Source organism: Sturnira hondurensis, unplaced genomic scaffold, assembly GCF_014824575.4.
Source record: "Sturnira hondurensis isolate 20B ecotype Veracruz unplaced genomic scaffold, ASM1482457v3 Scaffold0004136, whole genome shotgun sequence".
NCBI lineage: Eukaryota > Metazoa > Chordata > Mammalia > Chiroptera > Phyllostomidae > Sturnira > Sturnira hondurensis.
The window spans coordinates 42889632-42910746 of NW_028076767.1; the positions used below are offsets into that span (position 1 = coordinate 42889632).

The following is a 21115-nucleotide window of genomic DNA, read 5'->3' on the forward strand; positions in this document are numbered from 1 at the left end:
TAGGATTTATTGTAATATGTTTCTCAAAAAAAGTCTTATTTCTAAATCAGATGCCTTGCTCTTCATTATGCATTCAAGGTAGGTAACAACCTTCTTTGTAACACAGCAGCTTTCTGCGCCTCACTAACGTCTTCAGAGAAGTTCAAATTCATTGCAGGAGCCCACGGGGTCACCCAGTCAAAACCATGGCCCACTCTCCCCGGCTCCCCGACATCTCTCCTCTCACTGCGTCGCAGGGATAACTAAATGACACCGTTAGACAGTGTCTGCAAGCCGTCCCCAACGGCCATCGGCCATCGCAACATCCCCGACCTGTCACTTTTCCTCCTGACTGTCTTACCAAAGCGCAGCCTTTCAGACGGATGGAATGAAAGAAACGTCTGTGTTAACACATTATTATTTGTACCTGACAGACAGGACTCAATCCTTATCGGTTTTCAGGTCACCACCTTAAAACAAAAACTTGCGCTTTCATGAAACAGGCAAATATAAAATAGCGAAATTAATAATGTTAATTATTATACCCTTACAGAAAAACAGTTAACTACTCATATTAATGCCAATTGCTGGGAGAGGGGCGAAAGATGCCAAAGTGTACATCTTTATTTATTTATTTACTTACTTAAAGATTTTATTTATCTTTAGAGGGGAAGGGAAGGAGAGAGGGAGAGAAATACCAATGTATGGTTGCCTATCTTGTGTCCCCCGCTGGGAACTAGCCTGTAACCCTGGCATGTGCCCTGACTGGGAATCGAACTGCGATCATGTGGTTCCCAGGCCCACACTCAATCCACTGAGCTACACCAGCCAGGGCCATCATCATTTATTTTTAAAAGTCATGTAATTTGAGATGTTACTATCCTACCCTACTTCTATAATACACAAGTACCTGATAACACATTTTAAGATGTAGCAAATCATTGTGCATATAACAGAAATTATGTAGTCATCCTAGTCTCTATTTTTATAAATACACACGTCCTACCTTTCCAGTTATAAGTGCCCGGGGCTCCAAATACAATGTAATGAAAGTCTTTAGTGAAAGTGGCTGCCACCCCCTGCTGGCAAGAGCCAAACTTCTCGTGGCCTCTCAGTCGGCCGTCACAGAAACTCCAGTCGCCGCCATCCATCTCGTCCTCAATCCCGAGATTCTGACTCAGGACATAGCACCTTCCAAAGATGTCTCGGGATTCCTGCTTCGTGTTCACGTGCTGTCTCTTTTCATATCGATGAGCACACGTCTGCAAACAGATGGAAGAGAGTAGCCCACTCATGTCTACCAACTTGATGTTTTTCATTACAAATTGATACAACTGTCAATAACAAAGAGGATGTTAAACATGCCCTCATCCTGGGATTGGATCCAAAACCAGCAAATCTTCCCCGAAGCGCCACCAAGAAGACTATTATCCAGCCTTCAGAAACTACAGGACTTCTGCCTTATTTTCATCCAGAAAATCATACTCCAATCCAAATACTCCATAGGTGATCTACTTATAAATTTACCTGTCACATAAACAACAGAAATACCTTATTTCATTTTCTCTCTCACTAGCTACATACATCTGCACATCAGTTTGTTCATGAAAACAGCACATTCCAGGAGAGCAATCACGGGCATACATATATTCCCGGGGATTGGGCAAACACAGCTGAAGTAGACATTTTGCTTTTACAAGCACTATTCCCTTGTAACCCTAAACCCTAATTCACACTCTGAGCTCTGCTGGGAGAGATGCGACTGTCTCCATGATGTTACAGGGTATCCAAGCCTGTACTCCACCTGACACCGGCTGAAAATACGGTGCCATATCCACGTCAATTTCCCATAACACAGCCCTTAAAAAGCAAGAGTCAATGTTCATTACAATTCTCATTTTTCTCCTAATTCTATATACATTTGTTACAGTAACCAGATTTTGAAGGGGACACAGAAAGATCATCATAATTCAGCCTAGGGGCACTTCCAAGGCCGTCCAGCATTAAGACCCTCTCATTTTTGCTCCCACCTCTATTTGAAGAAGCTCGGAATAAGTAAGAGTTTAAAATTATCTGATCTTATCTTCCATGACCATTCCCTTAGTTTTCTATACCTCATCTATAAGAGCTCCATAGTCCCTTGGATCATGACCAGCTTTGTTTTGCTCTTTTTGTTTTAAGATCAACTAGAGTTTGAGATATTCAACAGAGGTTTTTCAGTAAGGTCTTTGAATTTGAATGTTCCAAAGAAAAGCACGGTTGTGTTCATGGCCATCAGCCCAGCGCGCAAGCACTGTGGAATGAACACACTTCTCTACACTTACCACGACTTTGCCTCCCGGACCCTGGCTCTGGACGGTGACCCCCATCCACTGATCTTCCTTGCTTTCCGATGAAGGGTCAGCTGTGGAGAGTGGCACAGGTTACACACACACAGTTAGGACTTCAGAGCCACGGAAACAGGCAACCAGCCAACAGATGCACAAAAATACAAGAAATGGTTTCTAAACAGCCTTGACTCCAAACATAACTACTTAGTAAACTTAGTTACTCAATCCAGGAAGATTACTTCTCATCTTAAAACGGATAGGTGATTGTTGGTAAAAATAGTTCATAAAATTCTTTGCACAAAATACATCGATCTACCAGGTGGCTCTTCACCTCCTCTGATACCCAGAGTCCTGAGTACAGAGAGGTTTTTGAAAATTTAAGCCTAAGGGGGCCCTCCAACATATGTCCCTTAAAGCAACAAAGTCAAAATCCAGCTTCCAAACCCCACCTACCACCCAAAATAACGGAAAGTGCTCCCTTCGCTACATACCCCCAAACTGGTTACCAAACAGCACACACTACTCTTTTCTTTACTGGAGATGTGCACACAAGGCTCCAGGTTCATTTTGTATTTTTCCACTGGTGCCAAACAAGTAAGGGAATACATTTCTTTGACCCCTTCTCCTCAGCAAAGAGAGAGAAACCACTAATACCACCACCTGCTCATTTTGGTATCAATCTGAACCCACAAGATGTCTGCCCTCCGCAACGAGAACCACAGTGGGCACAGTTTTCCATCCTGAACCGTTATAGAACTAGGAAAACTAAACAACCCCAAGTGACAGAAGTTAAACATCAAAATATTAATAAGGAGCAATTATGTCTAGATTCCCTATGGGTTTTTCTTTACAGGTGAATGCCATTTACAAGGTTCCCATAATTAACATGTATTATTTTCGAATTGGTTAAAAAACAATAACCAAAAAAGTCACTTCTCAACGATGAAAAAAGAGCATAAAAATACAACATGCATCTGCAAATATGCTCAGTCCAAGAACATCAAGTTAGGTGTTGGAGCTTCTCAGAACCTCAATTATTCTGCCCAACATCCAGAGTCCTTCCCAAACACGCCTCTCTCTGAGACAGGAGGGCAACATTAATCCATATTGGTCAGCTCCCATTTCAGAGGGATCTGAAATTTAAAATCTAATTTCTCCCAAATGTTTTCACAGCAAGCGAGAACTTTCCACTGCTGTGTACAAGATTGGTACATTAAAATTTTTTTCCCTGCTCTACACTGTTTTTTGACAGCCTCCTGTACAACTTCAACACGTCACTAGGTGGCAGCATCAACACACCATATCAGTTTAGGAACCAGCCTTAGGGCAGCAATACAGTGCATCCACACTTGATTTAGAAAGTAGTTAATGTTTTCAGGGCGGACAAAAAACAGTTAAGGCTGATGCAATTAAAAGAAGCCCTCTCTCCAAAAATAAATGTTTGTACCCCCTTTCCTCATGGAAAGGGCAAGTGGTACGGACGAGCTGACCACGTGAACTCTGAGTGAGCGCAGAACACACCATTGTTATCAAATTCAATCCGTGTGCAAGGGCCCGGAGAGGTGATGTCGCAGCTGTACAGGCCTCCAGTTCTGTTGGCCCTCTGCTTCGGAAGGGCAACTGCCCGAGGGGCCCCCACGAGCAGCCTGTGACAAAACAGAGAATTTGGAGATGTGAACTTAATACACATTTAACATTTCTGTTAGTCAGACCAAGAGATACCAAGATTATGCTTTGTCGAGAAGGCCACTAGGGTAATTCTCTGCCAGCTTAGGCAGCAAGGGGGAGCAAAGGCAGAGTCCTGTGCCTGCAACACACACACACACACACACACAACTACAGCACACACCACTCACTGGGACAGGGTTTGCCAAAACCAGACAGAAAATATACCCATCTCTCATAATACCAGCAGCTCTCTCCTGAGCACGATTCAGGTGTTTTAAAAGACACTTTTCATAGAACATGACCCCTACACCCAACCAAGGACATCATATGGAACTCAACAGACAAAACCAAGAGTCCCACACTGGAAGGTCACATTAAACTTATCAAGGGATAATATGTCGATTTCTAATACTATCCCTTCCTGAGGTATTGTTCAAAGGTAATTTCAGCTTCTACCGTTTAAGCTAGTTAAATAAGGAGGCCATCAGACCAATGTGGCCCTGGTGCCAGGGTGGCCCACGTGAGCAAAAAATACCTAAGCTTGTAAACGTCTCAAGGTTACAAAATCAAACCCTAAGAACAATCAATCACAAATAGCCAATAAGGCTTTAAACTATAGCTGATCAAATAATTTCCTTTCTTCGCTTCCTTGCTTTGTCTGTGTAATCCTGTCCACTGCTCCTGGTGGTGGAGCGCTCTTAACCATTTTCAGTTAGAGGGTTTAAATCAATGTTTGCTCAAATACACCCATAAAAAGTTTTAACATGCCTGTTTTTCTTTTAACCATACTGATGTAGAACGTAACCTTTGCCCAAGATACAACTTAATGAATTTTTCTCTTTCACAGCCTTGGCCTCTTTCCCCATCAATTCTTACTTCTTGGTGGTCGTATCAACAACCCCCCCCCCCCTACTATCAGCAAATCAGTCTTGCTCAAAGGATTACAGGAGGCACCTGGGAGTGCCACTTATGTACTCGGCATCATAACATTCCTTCTCTCCTCCCACACCGTTACCTCCTGTATGAGGGACCCTAACCCAAACCCACGATCCTTAACATCTCACTGTTTCACAGCCAGGAGGGATCTTTGCAGACCTACGACCTTCTGCCAACCTCTTCTGCTAATGCTCCTTACTCATCATCAGTTTTACAATTGTTGGGATCTGGCTGAAGGGTGGAACAAATAGGAAAAGAAACAAAGAAAAAACACCCCACTGGACAGAGAGCAATGAGGCTGGAGCTTGGGGAAAGGGCAGGAGAAAGCCAATATGAACGAACAACAAACTCCCCCAAATAGGAAATCCGCCACTCCTGCCTTTGAGAAATCTACAAAGCTCAGGTGCAGAAGAAAAAAACAAACCCCACAAACCAAACAGCCCCACCACTGCTGTCTCTGTTGTGATCCCAGCGAAGGTTTTCATGTGTTTTTTTTTAACCAACGCGAAGCAATGGTGGGTCCAACAGGCAGAAAGTGCACTCAGAAAACAGGGGGAACCAGCCACTACCCAGGGAGGGCCATGAAGCAACATCTTAGGGACCCAGGGAGATTTGCCTCACATGGGGACCCACGTCCCTAACACCAGCCCTCCTCCCTGACCCCAGGCTGGTGGCAGTCAGCCTGCACATTTGAAGAACAAAACAAATCACACCGAGGTACAGAACTGGAACTGAGACCAAGCAGGACCAAGGAGGGGTCCTTGGTGCCTGGAACTTGCTGGCAAAGGCAAAGCCAAGGGCCACAGGGGCCTGCACTGAGCTGCCCCACACCTGTTCCACTAATATCTCTGATCCATGAGCTCCGACAAACAGCTGAGAGCTGAACGGGCCTCCACTGTGAGTGAACAACTTCAGTCACCTGGCAGATACAAGGCTGGACCCCTGTCCCAGGTTCGGGGGCTATAAGCAAGGTACAGGGGTCAGAACCAGAGTCACAGGGAGTGAGCACTGGAAGGACCAGAGAGAGTGCCCGGCCTCTAACTCCACAGATGGGAAAACGGAGGCCTACGGAAGGAGGGTAATTTCTCAGCCCTACAATCTCACAACTAGTTGGTAGCCAGGACAAAGACTGCTTTGGAACCATGTTTTCTCCATGCTTTTAAAATACTTCCTAAGACATAAAACTCAGGATTTGAAGGCATTTAAAACCTAGCTGAAGTGGCAAAACCTACACATTTGAAACACTGAAACAAGCACTCTCCGTATGAAAGGCTAAATTCAGAAAGGCAGAGGGAGAGTCAAGAGCACGACTGCAGCTGGGTGGGGTGAAGATCGGGAAGAGATTTCCTGCAAAGGGAAACAGCTCCAACCGGAAGGCTGGAAGGAGCAGCCCCGAGTTCCAAGGTTATTACTGTGTGTCTTCTCTGACCATCTCGTCTCCTCCTTGTCCACACCCAAGGAGGCTGGCAAGCTACCTAGGGCAGGTACAGAACTTGCTGTTTCCTGTTTACTGTACTCTCTCATTCCTTCTCTTATTCATTCCACTAACATTCAAGAGCCTCCTAATATGACTAAAGACTCACCCCTTTCCCCACCAACCTGTCCCTTTGGGGAGCCAGATCCCAAAGGACAGGTAGAGAAGAGGTGAGGCGGGTCAGAGGGGGCGCCAAAGTCGGCCTACAAGGAAATGCCGGTGGAGCCTGCGAGGGTAGAGCCGGAGGGGCCAGGTGAGGAGCTCCGCACGTGCAAAGGCTGAGAGGGGAGGAGTCAGGAAAAGCAGGTGTGGGAATCGGTGTGATGCAACAAGACAGGTTGGGCGTGGACAGCCTGGTGGGGGAACAGGTCAGAGATTTGAGCCCGGGGGCCCAACGCTTCCGCTGCCTGTTGAGCCCTGCAGGGACAGGTGCTTCCACATGCCACGTGGCTAAAAAGCTATAGAAATTGCTCCATGTACAGAGCACTGCTTCATCCAGCCCCTTGTCTCCTGGCTGCGTCCTAGGGTTTCTCCCTCCTTGCCACCTCCACCTTCCACTCGGCCCCCTTCCCCTCAGAGGCTGAGGCAGGCCTTTAACATGCATGACAAACAGTGGGCACTTAAACCCACTTTGCTGGATGCTTATAAGGGCTGTGGCAACAAAATTTCACATGTGCTAAAAGTGCCTCACACTTTTAGCACATGTGAAAAGTAGTTCAAGAAGTATGCCTGCTTTACTTGAAGCTACTGCAGATGAGAGCAGACCACGCAGCAGGGGGCAGCAGCAGGAGGCAGGGGTCCTGCTGCCTCCCTCGGACTCTGCCCGCATGGGCTCCCAGCACCACCCTTCCTGCAGGTCCCTGGATAGCTGGCACAGTGAGCCCACCGTGGAATCTGTCCCACCCAGGGATAGAGGAAGGCAGGGCTGCTCTGTGGCCTCAGGACCCAGGCAGGAGGAAAAGCAGACAGTGATGGGGTGAGGTGGTGTCCCTGGCCACACACACACAGGAAAACAATGATGGGGAGAGGGGGTGGAATTAAGTCGAATAAAAATCAGAGTCATGGAAAAGGTAGGGAAGTACCTTGCTGGGAGAACCCCAACCAAACTCGGCAATTGTCAAATGTCTTAATCCTCAAGGTAAAGCTGCCCTCTCTGGTTCAGGAAATAAGCAAGCTCTTGATTCTGCTTAGAACCAGCCTTGATCACAGGAGGGCACGGCCCACTGTCTGAGGCTGTTTCTGGCAAAGACAGGTCAATCACACCAGCCCTGGTGCAGCCCATCTGCTTCCCAGTCTAAGTCCTTCGGGGCCTGGGCGTTGGTCTAAGCCACTGGGAACAGGGCCAGCTCCTGAGCTAGCAGAGGGCACAGCCCCAGGAGGAATGGTCTGCATCTTGGGGATCCCTCAGGCCACGCCAAAGCCAAGTTTCTGCCCAAGTCCCAGCTCCCGTTCCTTTGCCCCCACTGCTCTTTGATGCTGGCTTCAGTGTGAGCACAGGCACTCTCTGGGCACCAGCAGGGTACCCACAACAGCAGCTGCCAGGGCTGTCAGTTATTACTGACCCAGCCAGTATGCATGAAGGAATTCAGAATTATAGCAACAACTCGCATGCAGGCTAACTGGGACTAAGGGATACAAATTATGGCCTCTAAAAGGGAAGTGGGGGAGATTACCAGCACAGGGTCTCAGAAGCCTCTTTCCATACCAGGCCAAAAGGAAAAATTCCATCAAAGAAGGGTAAGAATTTGGGTTGAACTAAGATTGTGTTCGACACCAAAAAGCGCAGGAAAAATCACTGCCCAAATTATTTCCATGCAACCAGTGGACACTCACCTCCACTGTTGTAAACTGTGCTGCATAAAAACTGCCTGGGCCCTCCCACACATCAGAGACCCACAGTTAGAATGTGAGACAAAACTGATGAGGAATAATGAAAGTTGAGACACTAAAATACAATGTAAAAGGCTAACCACAAACTACACAAGTGAGACAGTAACTAAGCACGTTACAGAAGTTCAGGTCTTTCGGCCTAGATCAGAATTCTTGGCACAAAGATTCAGGGTCCACAGTTATACAAGGTTTATTTCATTCAAACTTCTTCAACCAGGCCACACTCCTGTTTCTTATAGTCAAATTCTCACCCAACTAATATACTTTTACGTAACTACTTCAACCAACAGCCTTAAATGCTGGGGCACTCTTCAAAGGGAGGACAAGAGCAGCTTTGCTTCCTTGTTTTTGGCAGTAATTCATTTCCTCGAGGATTAAAGACTCTGCCCCCAGCCATGCGACTTCGTCTCAGGAAATGTGAACAAGGACACTGCTATTGCTTAATATAAAACACAGCCTTCTTAGTTTGTCCCAATTAAGCCTTAAAAAATGAGAAGATGGTATCACAATTCCAACTGTCACCTCTACATTTAACCAATCTTCAACCTCAGTTTTTAATTTTTGTTAGATAAATACAAATCAAAAAGAAAGAACTTATAGTGGAAGGTAACAGATTCCTAACCCTTTAGCTCTAGATACTATGATTGTACATTTATTCTTGACTTACCAGCTTTAAGCAACAATTTTTGATACCACAATATGAAAAGACCTTGAACTACTTGCTCCTTCGGCTAATGTTTAATTACTGTATTACTTTAATTCTTCTATCTGCTACTTTTTAAAGTTTAAATAATGCATTTTAACCCCTAGTTTCCCCCCATCAACTTCAGTGCAGCCTCTCTACCCCCCAACCTCCCAACCCCCCACCCAGGTCGGTGAGCGGACCAGCCAGCGTGTGACTCTCCCTCCCAAACCCTCCTCCTGGTTTCTCCAAACCCACCATCCACCACGGGCTCTGCTTTCCCATCACCATCGGGGCCGTCACCACTTCCCTTTTGTCTTAGAACCACAATTCGGCCATCTGTTGTTCTTTTATGGAACCAGCACTGAACTAAACTGCATTGAAATTCTCTTCTTTCTGTCAGAGAGCAGAATCAGAGGCCCTGACTTCAAAGGAAACTGCTCCCAGCATCAAGGTCAGACTTTTCTTACAGTCTCTCCACTGCTTGGTGTTCTGCACCTTTGGACCATGACTTCTGCTGTTCCTGGCACTTCTTGCCCTTCCTTCACCTTCCAGTGTTTACTCTAGCCCCAGTCACACCTGTATTCAATCAGGTTCCTTCTTTGTTCAGGGTTCCTTCTCAGAGCCCCTGGACCTCCTGCCACGGCTCAGGGTGCCCCTCCAGCCTGCCTGTAGGGCCATCCAGGACATCCCTTCCTGTCCTCCTGGGGTGACCTGCTTCGACCTGGGATCCCATGTTGTCCTTTTTTTAAAATTGGTAATGACGTTTTAATCCTCAAAGATACTAATTTGACGCTTGATGATATGCAGATATGTAGAAGGACAATTTGAATGAAGTATTAACTCTGCCCTAGAATTACATAACACCTTTAGTCGGAAGGTTCAAAACACTTCCAAGTGTAAACCTAGACCAGAATAACAATAGGACTAACAATTCAGAACTAACAGGGGCCCATGAACTCATATGCTGTTCCCCATTCATTATACTTGGCAGGTGGGTTTACCTCAGGGACTTTTTTTTTCCCCCATCCCAGCCCACCTTCCCCAACCCTCCCCACCTCCCTCCCATTTCCACCCCCCTTAGTTGTTGTCCATGTGTCCTTTATACTTGTTCCTGTAGACCCTTCCCCTTTTCCCCTGAAATTTCCTCCCCTCTCCCTCTGGTCCCTGTCAGCCTGTTCTCTATGTCAGTGCCTTTGGTTATATTTTGCTTGTTTGTTTTGTTGTTTAGGTTCATGTTAAAGGTGAGATCATATGGTATTTGTCTTTCAACAGCTGGCTTATTTCACTCAGCATAATGCTCTCCAGTTCCATCCATGCTGTTGCAAAGGGTAGGAGCTCCTTCTTTCTTTCTGCTGCACAGAATTCCATTGTGTAAATGCACCATAGTTTGTTGATCCATTCATTTACTGACGGGCACCTGGGTGTCCTCTTATTTGAATTATGTTCTTAGATACCATCCTAAGGAACACTACATGAAAGGTAAACTGAGTTCCTGCAAAGACAGACAATGCCGCTATCCCACTCTCACCAGGTGGACAGTTTGGGTGTAGGGACTTTGATGTTGCCGCTCTAATTTATTCTAGTATCCAGCGCTGTCAACAACAATTCTGATATAAGTAATTTTCATTTCTTTGAGGGTGACTTTTAGGCTCTGCACTTCACCCCAGGTGCTGAACAGCGGGACAGAGGGTGAGTGAGTGAGCCCTTGTTCTCTTGCTGCGCACAGTGTGGCCCCTTTCGGTCCACAGACTCTGTGCACTGACTTCCAGGGAGCTCTCGCCACATGCCGATCCCTTCTCTCATTCCATTCTCTTTGGACCTCCTGGATTATTAATCCGCCTTCTCTCTCATTTCCCTTCCCTCTGTGTGGTTCTGAGATTCTTCAACTTTATTTTCTAGTATTTCTAGGTTACATTTAAATAAAATTTAAATTCAGTAAAATTTTAAATTTCAAAATTTTCAGTAAAATTTTAGAATTCTTATAACCTCCGAAACAAAAGCTCTTTGTTTTGATTGTGCCTTTTACATAATGCACCCTACTCTTATTTTGTGAACTTAATATGTTCTCAAATACCTGGAGGGTATTTTACCTGGAAGTACCCTCCTCCCTCCCCCATGGTTCTCGTTCTGTTCCTGGATTATCTGCTTCTTCCAGTTTTTCTGATGGTTACTTTGGCCAACCCTTTTATGCTGTTAGCTCTCATCACTTGCCTGGTAATCCTTGGTTGTCTTGTTTGGCTATTGTATAAAAAGGCCCATTTCTGGCTCAGTCTCACCCTGAGCTGGAATTCTGAAAGGGAGTCCGGGGTGGGGCCTGCTGAGGGCAGTTTTCACTTTGGACTCGGCGGGTTGGGAGCTGTTGTTTGCAAGCAAAACACTCAAATGCTAGAGGAAGGCTTCGCTCTGTGGGTGCCAGCAGCCGCTCTAGAAGCCCTGGCCTTCTTTTCCAAACAGCAGCATCACTGCCTCCCCTTACCTACTTCTACAAGAATCTATTCGTTTTTATTTTTAATTGAGTTACAATTGATTTAAGTTTTGTAAAACATTCACCTGTCAACATTTCCATCCCTCTCCCTGCAAAAAAAAAAGTGTTACCGGGTTTTCGTTTTGCTTTTGGTCAGAGTATTACACGCCAGCAGCCTACACTCTATGCCGAGTTGGTGGGTGCTGGCGTCACGTGGCGTCCGTGGTCCTGCACGCAGACCCTCAGTTCCAGAGCCACGCCCCACTGCCAGTCCCTGCCTCACTGAAGATCCACAGGGTGGTGAGGGCAGAGCACCCCACGCCCCGCCCTTCCTTTCCCAGCCCCCACCTGACTGTGGCTCCTTCCTTTATTAAGGTCACAAAGCAGACCCTAGGACTTTCTGCCCTTTAGTGCCCTCTCAGCCACTATGGCACCGAGGGGCTGGAGGGAGGTGCGCCTAGAATGCCGCCGCGAACCACAAGTCAAAGTCCAGTCAGCTCTTGAAGAAATCAGATTTTCATCACAGCCTAGTTCCCTGCAGTGTGAAGGTGAATGTCTTCCCCCCAGCTGTTACCACATCTCTTTATCGTCACTGCCACCCCTCATACACCAGGTGCAGACCCACACATAAGACTCCCTGCATGGAAAAAAACATTTTTTTTAAGAGGTAGTGGTTTTGGGCCAATTTGTATATTTAAGTTTTTATGATGTAGATGAATAGTTGATTGCCCACATTTGATCATTTATGTAAAATTTTTAAATGACCTGAATACTGTGGCTCAGTTTGTTGGGCATCGTCCCACAAAGCAGAAGGTCACCAGTTCAAATCCTGGTCAGGACACTGGCCTGGGTTGCAGGTTCAGTCCCCAAAGGAGCACGTGTGAGAGGCAACTGATGGGTGTTTCTCTGCTGCCTCTCTTTCTCCCTACCTTCCTTCCCCTCTCCCTAAAAATTCATAAATAAAATCTTTAAAAGATTTAATGAACATTATCTTAAGCATTCATTTACAATAGTTTTACTCATATTCCATGAAGTAATTTTTCAAACTTCATGTTTCTTTGACTTTACTTTCTAAAAGGAATGTCTAAGCCGGTTTTCCTACAGAGTGCCTCCAAAACATTTTAAAGCTTGAAACAATAAGACTTGAAGTTTGGATGTCAAAGGCTAAAGAATATTACTAAATGGGGAGGCAAAGAAATTTAGCTCACTTTTTAAAATCAATTTATTTTATTTAGAATATTTAGAGGCCCTGGCCGGGTACTTCAGTTGCCTAGAGCATCGTCCCGATACACCAAGGTTGTGGGTTCAGTCCCTGGTCACCGCACACAGAAGCAACCAGTGGGTGCATGAGTAAGTGGAACAGAGTGCTTGATGTCCGTGTGTCTCTCCTTGCCCCCACCCCTTTAAAATCGATACAATATTTAAAAACCAAATTTACCTCTATCTTCACCCACAATTACAACTGTTTTCGGTTAATGTGTTTGTAACAAGCCGAGCTTTGCTGATCGAAACTACGTAATCAAGGGGGCAGCTGTCATAGGATGACTTATTTCATAAAGGCTCACATATATGGCAGAACACTTGGCGTGAAAATAAACCTTGCCTTATATCAAGGGTACAGAGAAAACAGCTCTTTAAGAAAGACCCAAAGTCAGAGAACATTGTGCTTTGGACAGACGTCTTAGAAAAGGCCCCCAGGTCACCCCTTCTCCCATTCTGGAAGGTCTAGGCCCGTCTGCACAAAGACCACGTTGTACCAAGCCATTTCTAGTCAGCGGACTGCCCACAAAGTACAAACTGGTTCGAGTGTCCAGCCTTAGCTAGGCTGACTATACCATCCAAACTTTCCCCCAGGACAGCCCTGGCTCACACCTGTTGTCCTGGACCCCCTCACACCCTCAAAAAATGCCCGTGTGGAAGACAAATCACAATCACCTCAGGCTCAGACACAAAGCTCTCACTGGAACTTGACTGATGCAGCAGCTTGGGTTTAGTAACGTCCTGCTTGAAATTCCAGCTGTGTGGCTGGACTGGCCACGGTTTCACAGGCACTGACCAGTGAGCTGTTCTGGCCTGGGGGCTCTGTGAGCAATCTCCATGCAATCAGGCTCCCAGAGGGCAGCTTGTCTGGTCAAAGAAGCTCCACTGGCTTATGAGAGACGCCCCCCTCTCCCCCCACCCCCGTGACTCTCCAGTTGTTCACAGACAGACGCACTGTCCCTCCTCTAGCTGCTTTCCAAGGGACAGTGGCCAACAGGGAATGCCCACTCCCTTCCACCATCCTCCGGCCACCAGCAGCACCCTGGCAGCCTGGCTAGATTGCTGAGAATTCTGTCCTTCCCTGCCCTCTCTCTGGTTAAGGATCCTCTACCCTCTCCTGCTCCATCTGGGGAAGAGGAGGCATTAAAACCTGTGTGTGCTTTTATCCAATTTTATCCAACCCTTGCACGTCTGCCTGTGTGAGACCCCTCTCAGGAGAGAGGGTCTGCTTCTCTCTCCTCTGGAACTAGAAAACCAGTCAACCATCAGATTAACACCTATGCCCCCCAAATATATAAAGTTACGAAGTGACTGATTTTCCTTATTTTGGCAACTGGTCGTTTAGAGATGGAAAGAATACACCCGCGAACTCTGCACTCACAAATATTCATTCCCAGCAGCACTGAGCCGTGCATTGGCGAGCACCATCGAGCCCAGTATCCCTCTGAGCAGATCTGCTGCCCACTGAGCCACACTAGGCCCTGGTTTCCTGGAGGAGCTGGAGGAGCCCAGCTAGATCTCATCAGAGCCCCTAATTTGGGGGCAAGAAGGATGATGGTTCACAAAGGACCTGCCCAGGTGAGACTCAAATGCACAGCCTGCATTTATGACCTTAATGACCAAACAATTAACCACCTGCAAAGAAGAGCTAGAAGGTGGAAGAAAGACAGACCTGGAAACTGACTACTCCCACCTCTTTGTGAATCAAACTCTAAAGCCCTATTCCATCACACGGTTTGAGAGAACTCCCTAGAATGTCAAATCCCTCCTCCCCAGTCAATTATTTTCATTGTAACCCTAGGGAAACTCCTCATACAGCCCAATATTCTTTTTTTACAAGAAAGGCAGCAAACCTGAAGAGTGAGCAAACTATGACACTCTATAATTAAAGTCCTTCACATATACTTTTATTCAGATATGTCTCAGCAACTTAGACACCAAGAAACCAAACTCAGACATTACCTGACATGGGGAGGACTGCAGGCACCGTACCCTTCCTACCACCATCAGGCCACCCCTGCCCCCCACCAGGAGGTGCCCCAGCTCCCCTCCCCCCCCAAGGCCTTCCACACACACAGAGGCCTTGGTGCCTTTGCTCGCCGGCTTTCCTGCCATCCTGCCGCCACCCCACCAAAGCTCTCCTCACCAACGTCTGCCCAGCTCCAGCTCCAGGCTTTACACAGGAGTCTGCCTTCAAGACCCTGCGCTCAACTTTCACTAAATTTTCCAAAGTAAACTCACTTGGACAAGGACTTCTCCCAATTCCACCTGACTGGACTATACACGCCTTGAGGGCAGGAAACTGGTTCTATTTTTTTGTAACCTCAAGGAGGCTTGGCCAACAAAATCCAAAATCCTATTTAACTACATGAACTGGCGGGTCCAGTGGGGCAAGCATGAGCTACAATTCACAGTGGGACGAATATGTTCACCCCTTAGCCTTGAGTTTTCACATTTACACAGAAATTTGATTAAAAGGCTACAGCTCCCTTTCCTCTATGAACTATAATCTCACGCTCCAAAGACTGGATTTTCTAACAACCTTCCAAGAAACCCCATACTAAAAAATACAGACCCAACCTGCAAATGAGGGCGAACAGCCCATTACTGTCAGCAATGCACGGGCAGCTGTCGCCTCCCGCGCAACGGGCGCCCCGATACAGGTTTATTAGGAGCTGGACACCAGCACCACCATTTCACAGGTGTGGGTGCGGGTTCAGGGAGGACGAGAAACGTGCCCGAGGCCACACAGACGGTAAAGCAGCGGCTGTGCCTCGCACTCTTGGATCTTGCCCTAAAACCACGAAACCCACAGTCTCCTTTCTGTTTGGAGAAAAACATCGCTAAAGCACTTTGATCTACCCATCTTTTCAAAAAAGAGCATTTTACAAGAATGTACCTGGTTATAAACTAGAACTACTATGCACTGCTTTGCAATCCATGCCACAGGGGCCCAAAGAACACCCGTTGCCTTCATCTGTATCAAAACCCAGTAAATTTAGTCCCAGGCTTTCTAAAATTTCACAAAAAAACTTTCTTCCTGTCTCCCTGGAGAAACATGCTAGAACGAAATCCAGTCTCCAGTGACTCCCAAACTCCTGTGACGCTGGGGCCTGAGGTTTCCAGTTCTTACCTGACTTGGTACATTTTACTATAGGTGTGTCTCTGACCAAGAACAAGGGAGCTCACGCAATGAAGGAACACCCAAAGCAGAACATGTTTTAATATCCACAATGTTCAACTCCTCCACTTCAGAAATCTCTACCACCAACCAGAGGGGGAAAAAAAACCAGACGTGAAGTCACGGCATCAATTTCAACCACGTCAATGAAACACACCAGCAAGGGTGGTCGGATCAGCAAAACAGAGAAGGGAGTGAGGAAGGAATTCTAGCCCTGACCTCAATTTTTGGTACAACTTTGATTCAACACTCGCATCTAATTTCCCAACAATAAGGACTTAAATAATCTCTAGGAACGTATACCAATAGCACCCAACAAGGTAAAATTACAATAGACACTGGCCTACATTTCTTGGCCTACACTGGCCTAGAAAATGGCCAAGACTGTTCTTCAATTCCACACAAACTTATAAAGTATAGGCATAGCCTATAGCCCGCTCATTTTAAGAACAAGATTATTAGCTGAAAAGGGCTGACCAAGCCAATTCATACCAGTAAGACATCACCCAGCAATAATAAAAATGCATTTATCTCATACAGTAAGAAAAGGAAAAAGGAAAGTCTCTGAGCAACCCTGTCCTTTCAGTTTTACAAAGCAGCTGCCAGGCCTTGTCGAATGTGACATCTGGGCACTTCCTGTGCTTCCGAGTCGTCAGACACCTGACATTCCCCATGTCGAGTTACACCCACCCTCCCAGTGATCTACCCTTTCGAGGAACTGAGTCCAGGAACTTGTAGGACCTGGACCACAAGCCCACCCGCCCACCCTCTGACCTGCACACAGTGCCTGAGACGGCAGGTGCTGAGTAAATTTCTAGTTTATCATCTACCACCACATTTAACAATTTTAAATTCAAGTATGTTGTTGTCAAGCATGCTTTTATATGCCAAGTGTACCAAGCATCAATAGTAGTGTTTTTTAAATGACATTTTTAAAGGCTGTTATTAAATAACTCATTTATAAAAGTGACTTTTGAGTTTCCATCATTTAAAAAATCAGCAAGACAAAAGGCATTCACCTAGTAAGTCACCACATCCATTTCACCATTCCAATAACTTGAGAAATACAGATTTTTCAATGTTTTCAACAGGAAATTAATGGTTTACTTTCTAAACAAGCTAATTGAAACAACAGGCTCAGCAGCTGTGCCAGACACTGCTGGCTGCTGCCCAACGCCGGGTCTCCGCTTCTGCCGCGAGAAGGAGTTTCTGCTGGACACGAGGCCCCGGGAAGGAAGATGCCAGCCCCTCCGTCCCGCCGGACCTGCCCCAGAACTCGATCCTGATGAATGGGACACATGACAGAGTGTCACTTGGCTGTTTCCAGGCATCTTCTTTAAAAGATGGTGCACAGGAACCTTTGGCTCGACATCTCCTTGTCCCTTTCGTCCTCCTGCCTATCCCCCGTGGATGCAGATGTGGCATCGTGGATTACAAGGTCCAGGCTACCCAAGGGGCAGGAATGTGGAGGAGGAGTTCTGGGTCCTGATGCCGCAGACCAGCCTCAACTTTCATAGGGCAGGAACAACGAGATCTTTCTTGTTTAAAAAAAAAAAGATTGAGAAATAGGATACAAAAAAATACAATTTGAAATGTGTACCTATATGAATATTTACACAAGTTACATCGCTAAACATTTACACTGTTTACTACTACTCTCCTACATTTAAAGATGATATTTAAAATATTCAGCAACCAGTATGGCCTAGGAAGCAATTAATCAACGCAGACGGCAGTGTACCCAGAGACCCCTGTTGTATCAGACGTTTCCACTTTAGAGGCTGGGCTGTGGAAAGAAATGTGGGAAGAGGGGCGTGTCCTAAGGGAAGATTGGCCAGGGCAGTGTTGAGGGACCCTGTCTCAGGGAGACTGAGGAAAAGCTGTTTACCAAGCAGAGCTATTTCAATAGTTTTAGCCACTAGCCCTGCTTCACTGGCAAACACACACTGACATCTGTCCTGCCTGCGCCAGTCGCAGGCAGGATGTGAGTGCATGTGTGTGTAGCAGGTACTATCTCCAGACAGTGCTCATTTCCTTACCTGCAACATAACAGACCAGCAAGCCAAAACCATGATCAAATACTGTGGGCATTATGAGAAGACTCAGTGGGTGCAAGTGCCAGCTGTACCACTTCACAGTGGGGTGTCATGTGCATGGCTTCTGTGGATGGCTCTGCCTAAATTTTCCCACATGTGTTGCAAAGGTCAAATGGGACACTGTCAGATGACCTTGTAAGCACCAACGTGGTGCTTAAGCACCACACATGCTGTGATTAGTGCATTCAGTAGACACACATTCCAACAAGCCATTCTAATTTCAACAAGTGCACTTTAACGAGAGTTGGTGCAGGTGAGGTGCACATGCTAAAGCCGTCGGGAATGCAACAGCTTGGACGTAAAACTGTCCACTCCGGTTGTTGGGAAGACTCCAGCCACCCCCCCCCCCAACTGGTAGAGCATCCTGTGACATCAGACANAGATGACCTTGTAAGCACCAACGTGGTGCTTAAGCACCACACATGCTGTGATTAGTGCATTCAGTAGACACACATTCCAACAAGCCATTCTAATTTCAACAAGTGCACTTTAACGAGAGTTGGTGCAGGTGAGGTGCACATGCTGAAGCCGTTGGGAATGCAACAGCTTGGACGTAAAACAGTCCACTCTGGTTGTTGAGAAGACTCCAGCCCCACCCCACCCCCAACTGGTAGAGCATCCTGTGACATCAGACAGTAGGACAGAGTTTGTGACAGGAAGTTATAAGGAGCAGCCAGCCACCCCTCCCGAATCAGCCCCGATGAAGCGGGTCCTGTGCTCGCAGCGAGGGGGGAGGTGCAAAGCCCTTCACTGCAACACTGCTCTGAACAGCACGGGATGAGAAGCTACCTGAATATCCACGCTCATTAAATAACTCGCAACTCATTCTTAAAACTGAACACCATGCAGACATTCAAAACAGTGAGGAAACCCTTTACGTACAACATCAAACAAGCACCAAAACATGCCAAGGGAAGAAAAGGCAAAGTGCAGGAGAACACAAGTGGCATGCAACCACACATGTGAGAAATGTGGACATATGTGTTGGCCTACGAATGTGTGGGTACCTGTGCGGAGTCACACCAAACTGGGAAAACAACAGTCACCTCCAGGAAGAACAGGGTGACCGGAGACCAGGGGTGGGAGGGCGATTTCCATTCCCCACCTTTTTGGAGATTTTATATCTGTACCACGTGACTATCACCAAATCAAAAAACTGTCATTTTTAAAATGACGTCGGTCAGTGGACAATGGGTCATTGAAAGTGTTGCAGAGAAAATGACAAGAGATCGTCATGGAGGCTAAAACAGTGCCCGGAAGTCATGAAGGAAACCTCCTCACTGCACGAGACAAGCTCGCACAGGCTGTCTTTACGCAGGCCGTCGCAGGCAGGCAAAGTCAAAGACCGATTCTTACAGCCTGTTCAAGAGGCATGACAACACGCCAATAAAGACGCGGATAAACCCAGAGTGTCTGTGCGCTGTACTGGCCGTCTGGGCCTTGCAATAAAGCACAAATGGAGGGCAGAGGTTGAAAGACACTGAAGAAAGGAAGTCCACGCTGAAGAAGTGGACCAGCTTTCCACCATGGGCGCATGAGGTACGGGTTAAAGTGCAATGACATCACAAAGAAGAGTCTCACCTTCACTGTGAAGGTCCAAGGCACAACAGCATTCGGGGGGGGGGGGGGGACACCTCGGTCATGGCGAACCAGCAATACAAAGTGCTCGCCCCTCCCACCCTCCTTCAGAAGGGACTGCATCTGTCCAGTTCAGAGGCATCTCAGACTGCAGAGCTGAAGCACGGTCAGTGCCCTTCACACGCTGCTGCGGGGTTCCGATGCCTCTGTCCAGGACGCTGTGCGCCCAAACCCCCCGCAGCAGCCACCTGTCCCGGAAGGTGCTGGACTGAGTCACGGCTGAGTCAGGCACTTGACCTCACCCTTCCTCTAATCTAAAACAGGGGTGCTGTGGAGGGAACCAGGAACAAGGCCCGTGGGGATCCACGTGCGAACGCACACCTGCTCTAGGTCTGTGGTCCGTCAAAGGCAAACACAGCTCCTCACTGAGAAACAGTCATCTCGGGAACTCGGGATGGCAGCTCTGTGTGATGAGAAAAGGGTTTCCGACGGGTTTGGTGGGACTTAAATGGATCTACTGAAGCTTCTGGAGACATTTATAAAAACAGACCATTGCTTGGGGGTGGGCAGTCGAGGTGGAGGACAGGCACTCAAATGGGAAACTAGAAAGACCCCCGACACGAAGAGAAGGGCAAGGCAGGTGCAGGTCCGCCACGTTGGCTGCGTGACCCAAAACAAATCCTAAGCCACCGATTCGTGACTCCAGGTCATTTCCTCGGTTTCTTCCCTAACTTCTGCAAGTGGCTGGAAAGAAACCCACAAAAGCATCACTGGCCAACACCACTAGAACACTCCCACCACTGTTGTGCTGATGGAGACACCTCTGGCCTGAGCATGCGGTTCAGGTTTCTTTTACAGCACATTCTGGTTTCACCTTTGAGGAAATGATGCCTGGGAAGCTCCATGTGAAAGCTCTGGGCAAAATAGCCAACAGACACATCAGCCCCAACTGCTGCCTTTACAAAGCCCACAGTTCAGACCGGTCAGGAAGCGTTCTTTTTTGGACAGCTCCCAAATAGCTCGTTACAAATTTCATAATGAAAACATAAGAATGAAGAGAGTATTAAGCTAAACTCAACAGGACCTGAGCAATAGAGTCATTAGAAAACCAAGGAGGTAAGGAACAGAGGAAGAAAAAGCAGTTCCTAGGTGACAATTAAAGGAAGGTGGGGGCAGGTCGGGAGGGCTGCAGCCTGAAAAAGCATTTGCAAGACAAGCTAAAGATGGCCTGACCCCCAGGGACAGGTGTTAGTCTAATCTGGTATTCCCTGAACAAACACACTTCCTTTTGAACTTCGACCCATAAATGTCGTAGCAAACCTTAGCCTCAACCTGAACTCTGTGTGCCACTGGGTTTGCTGTTTCGTTTAGGAGCAGAGAAGAGTTAGGTACGAGGAGTAGCAAGTCATAAGAAATAAACAAACACGACCAGGCCTTTTACCTGCTGCCGTTTTCCCTTAAGCCAGATAAAAATTTAAGACAAATGACAGCAGGTCCTCAAATCATGTCATTTTGTTATAATGCCATAGGGACTTAACTCTTGTCTCTATCAACTAGCCTGTGGGAAAACTGAT

The 21115-nt window shown here is 46.9% G+C and overlaps 1 protein-coding gene across 2 annotated transcripts in view; it reads right to left on the minus strand.

The window, feature by feature from the left end:
- The window catches only part of ITGA6 (integrin subunit alpha 6), a 70077-nt gene that overhangs the window by 35864 nt on the left and 13098 nt on the right, over positions 1–21115 (minus strand). For both annotated transcript variants that reach the window (XM_037044454.1, XM_037044455.1), the window contains exons 2-4: positions 3831–3955; positions 2304–2383; positions 986–1241 (exon numbers count right to left, since the gene is read on the minus strand). In XM_037044454.1, coding sequence (XP_036900349.1) covers positions 986–1241; positions 2304–2383; positions 3831–3955 — 461 coding nt within the window. The remainder of the gene's footprint in view (positions 1–985; positions 1242–2303; positions 2384–3830; positions 3956–21115) is intronic.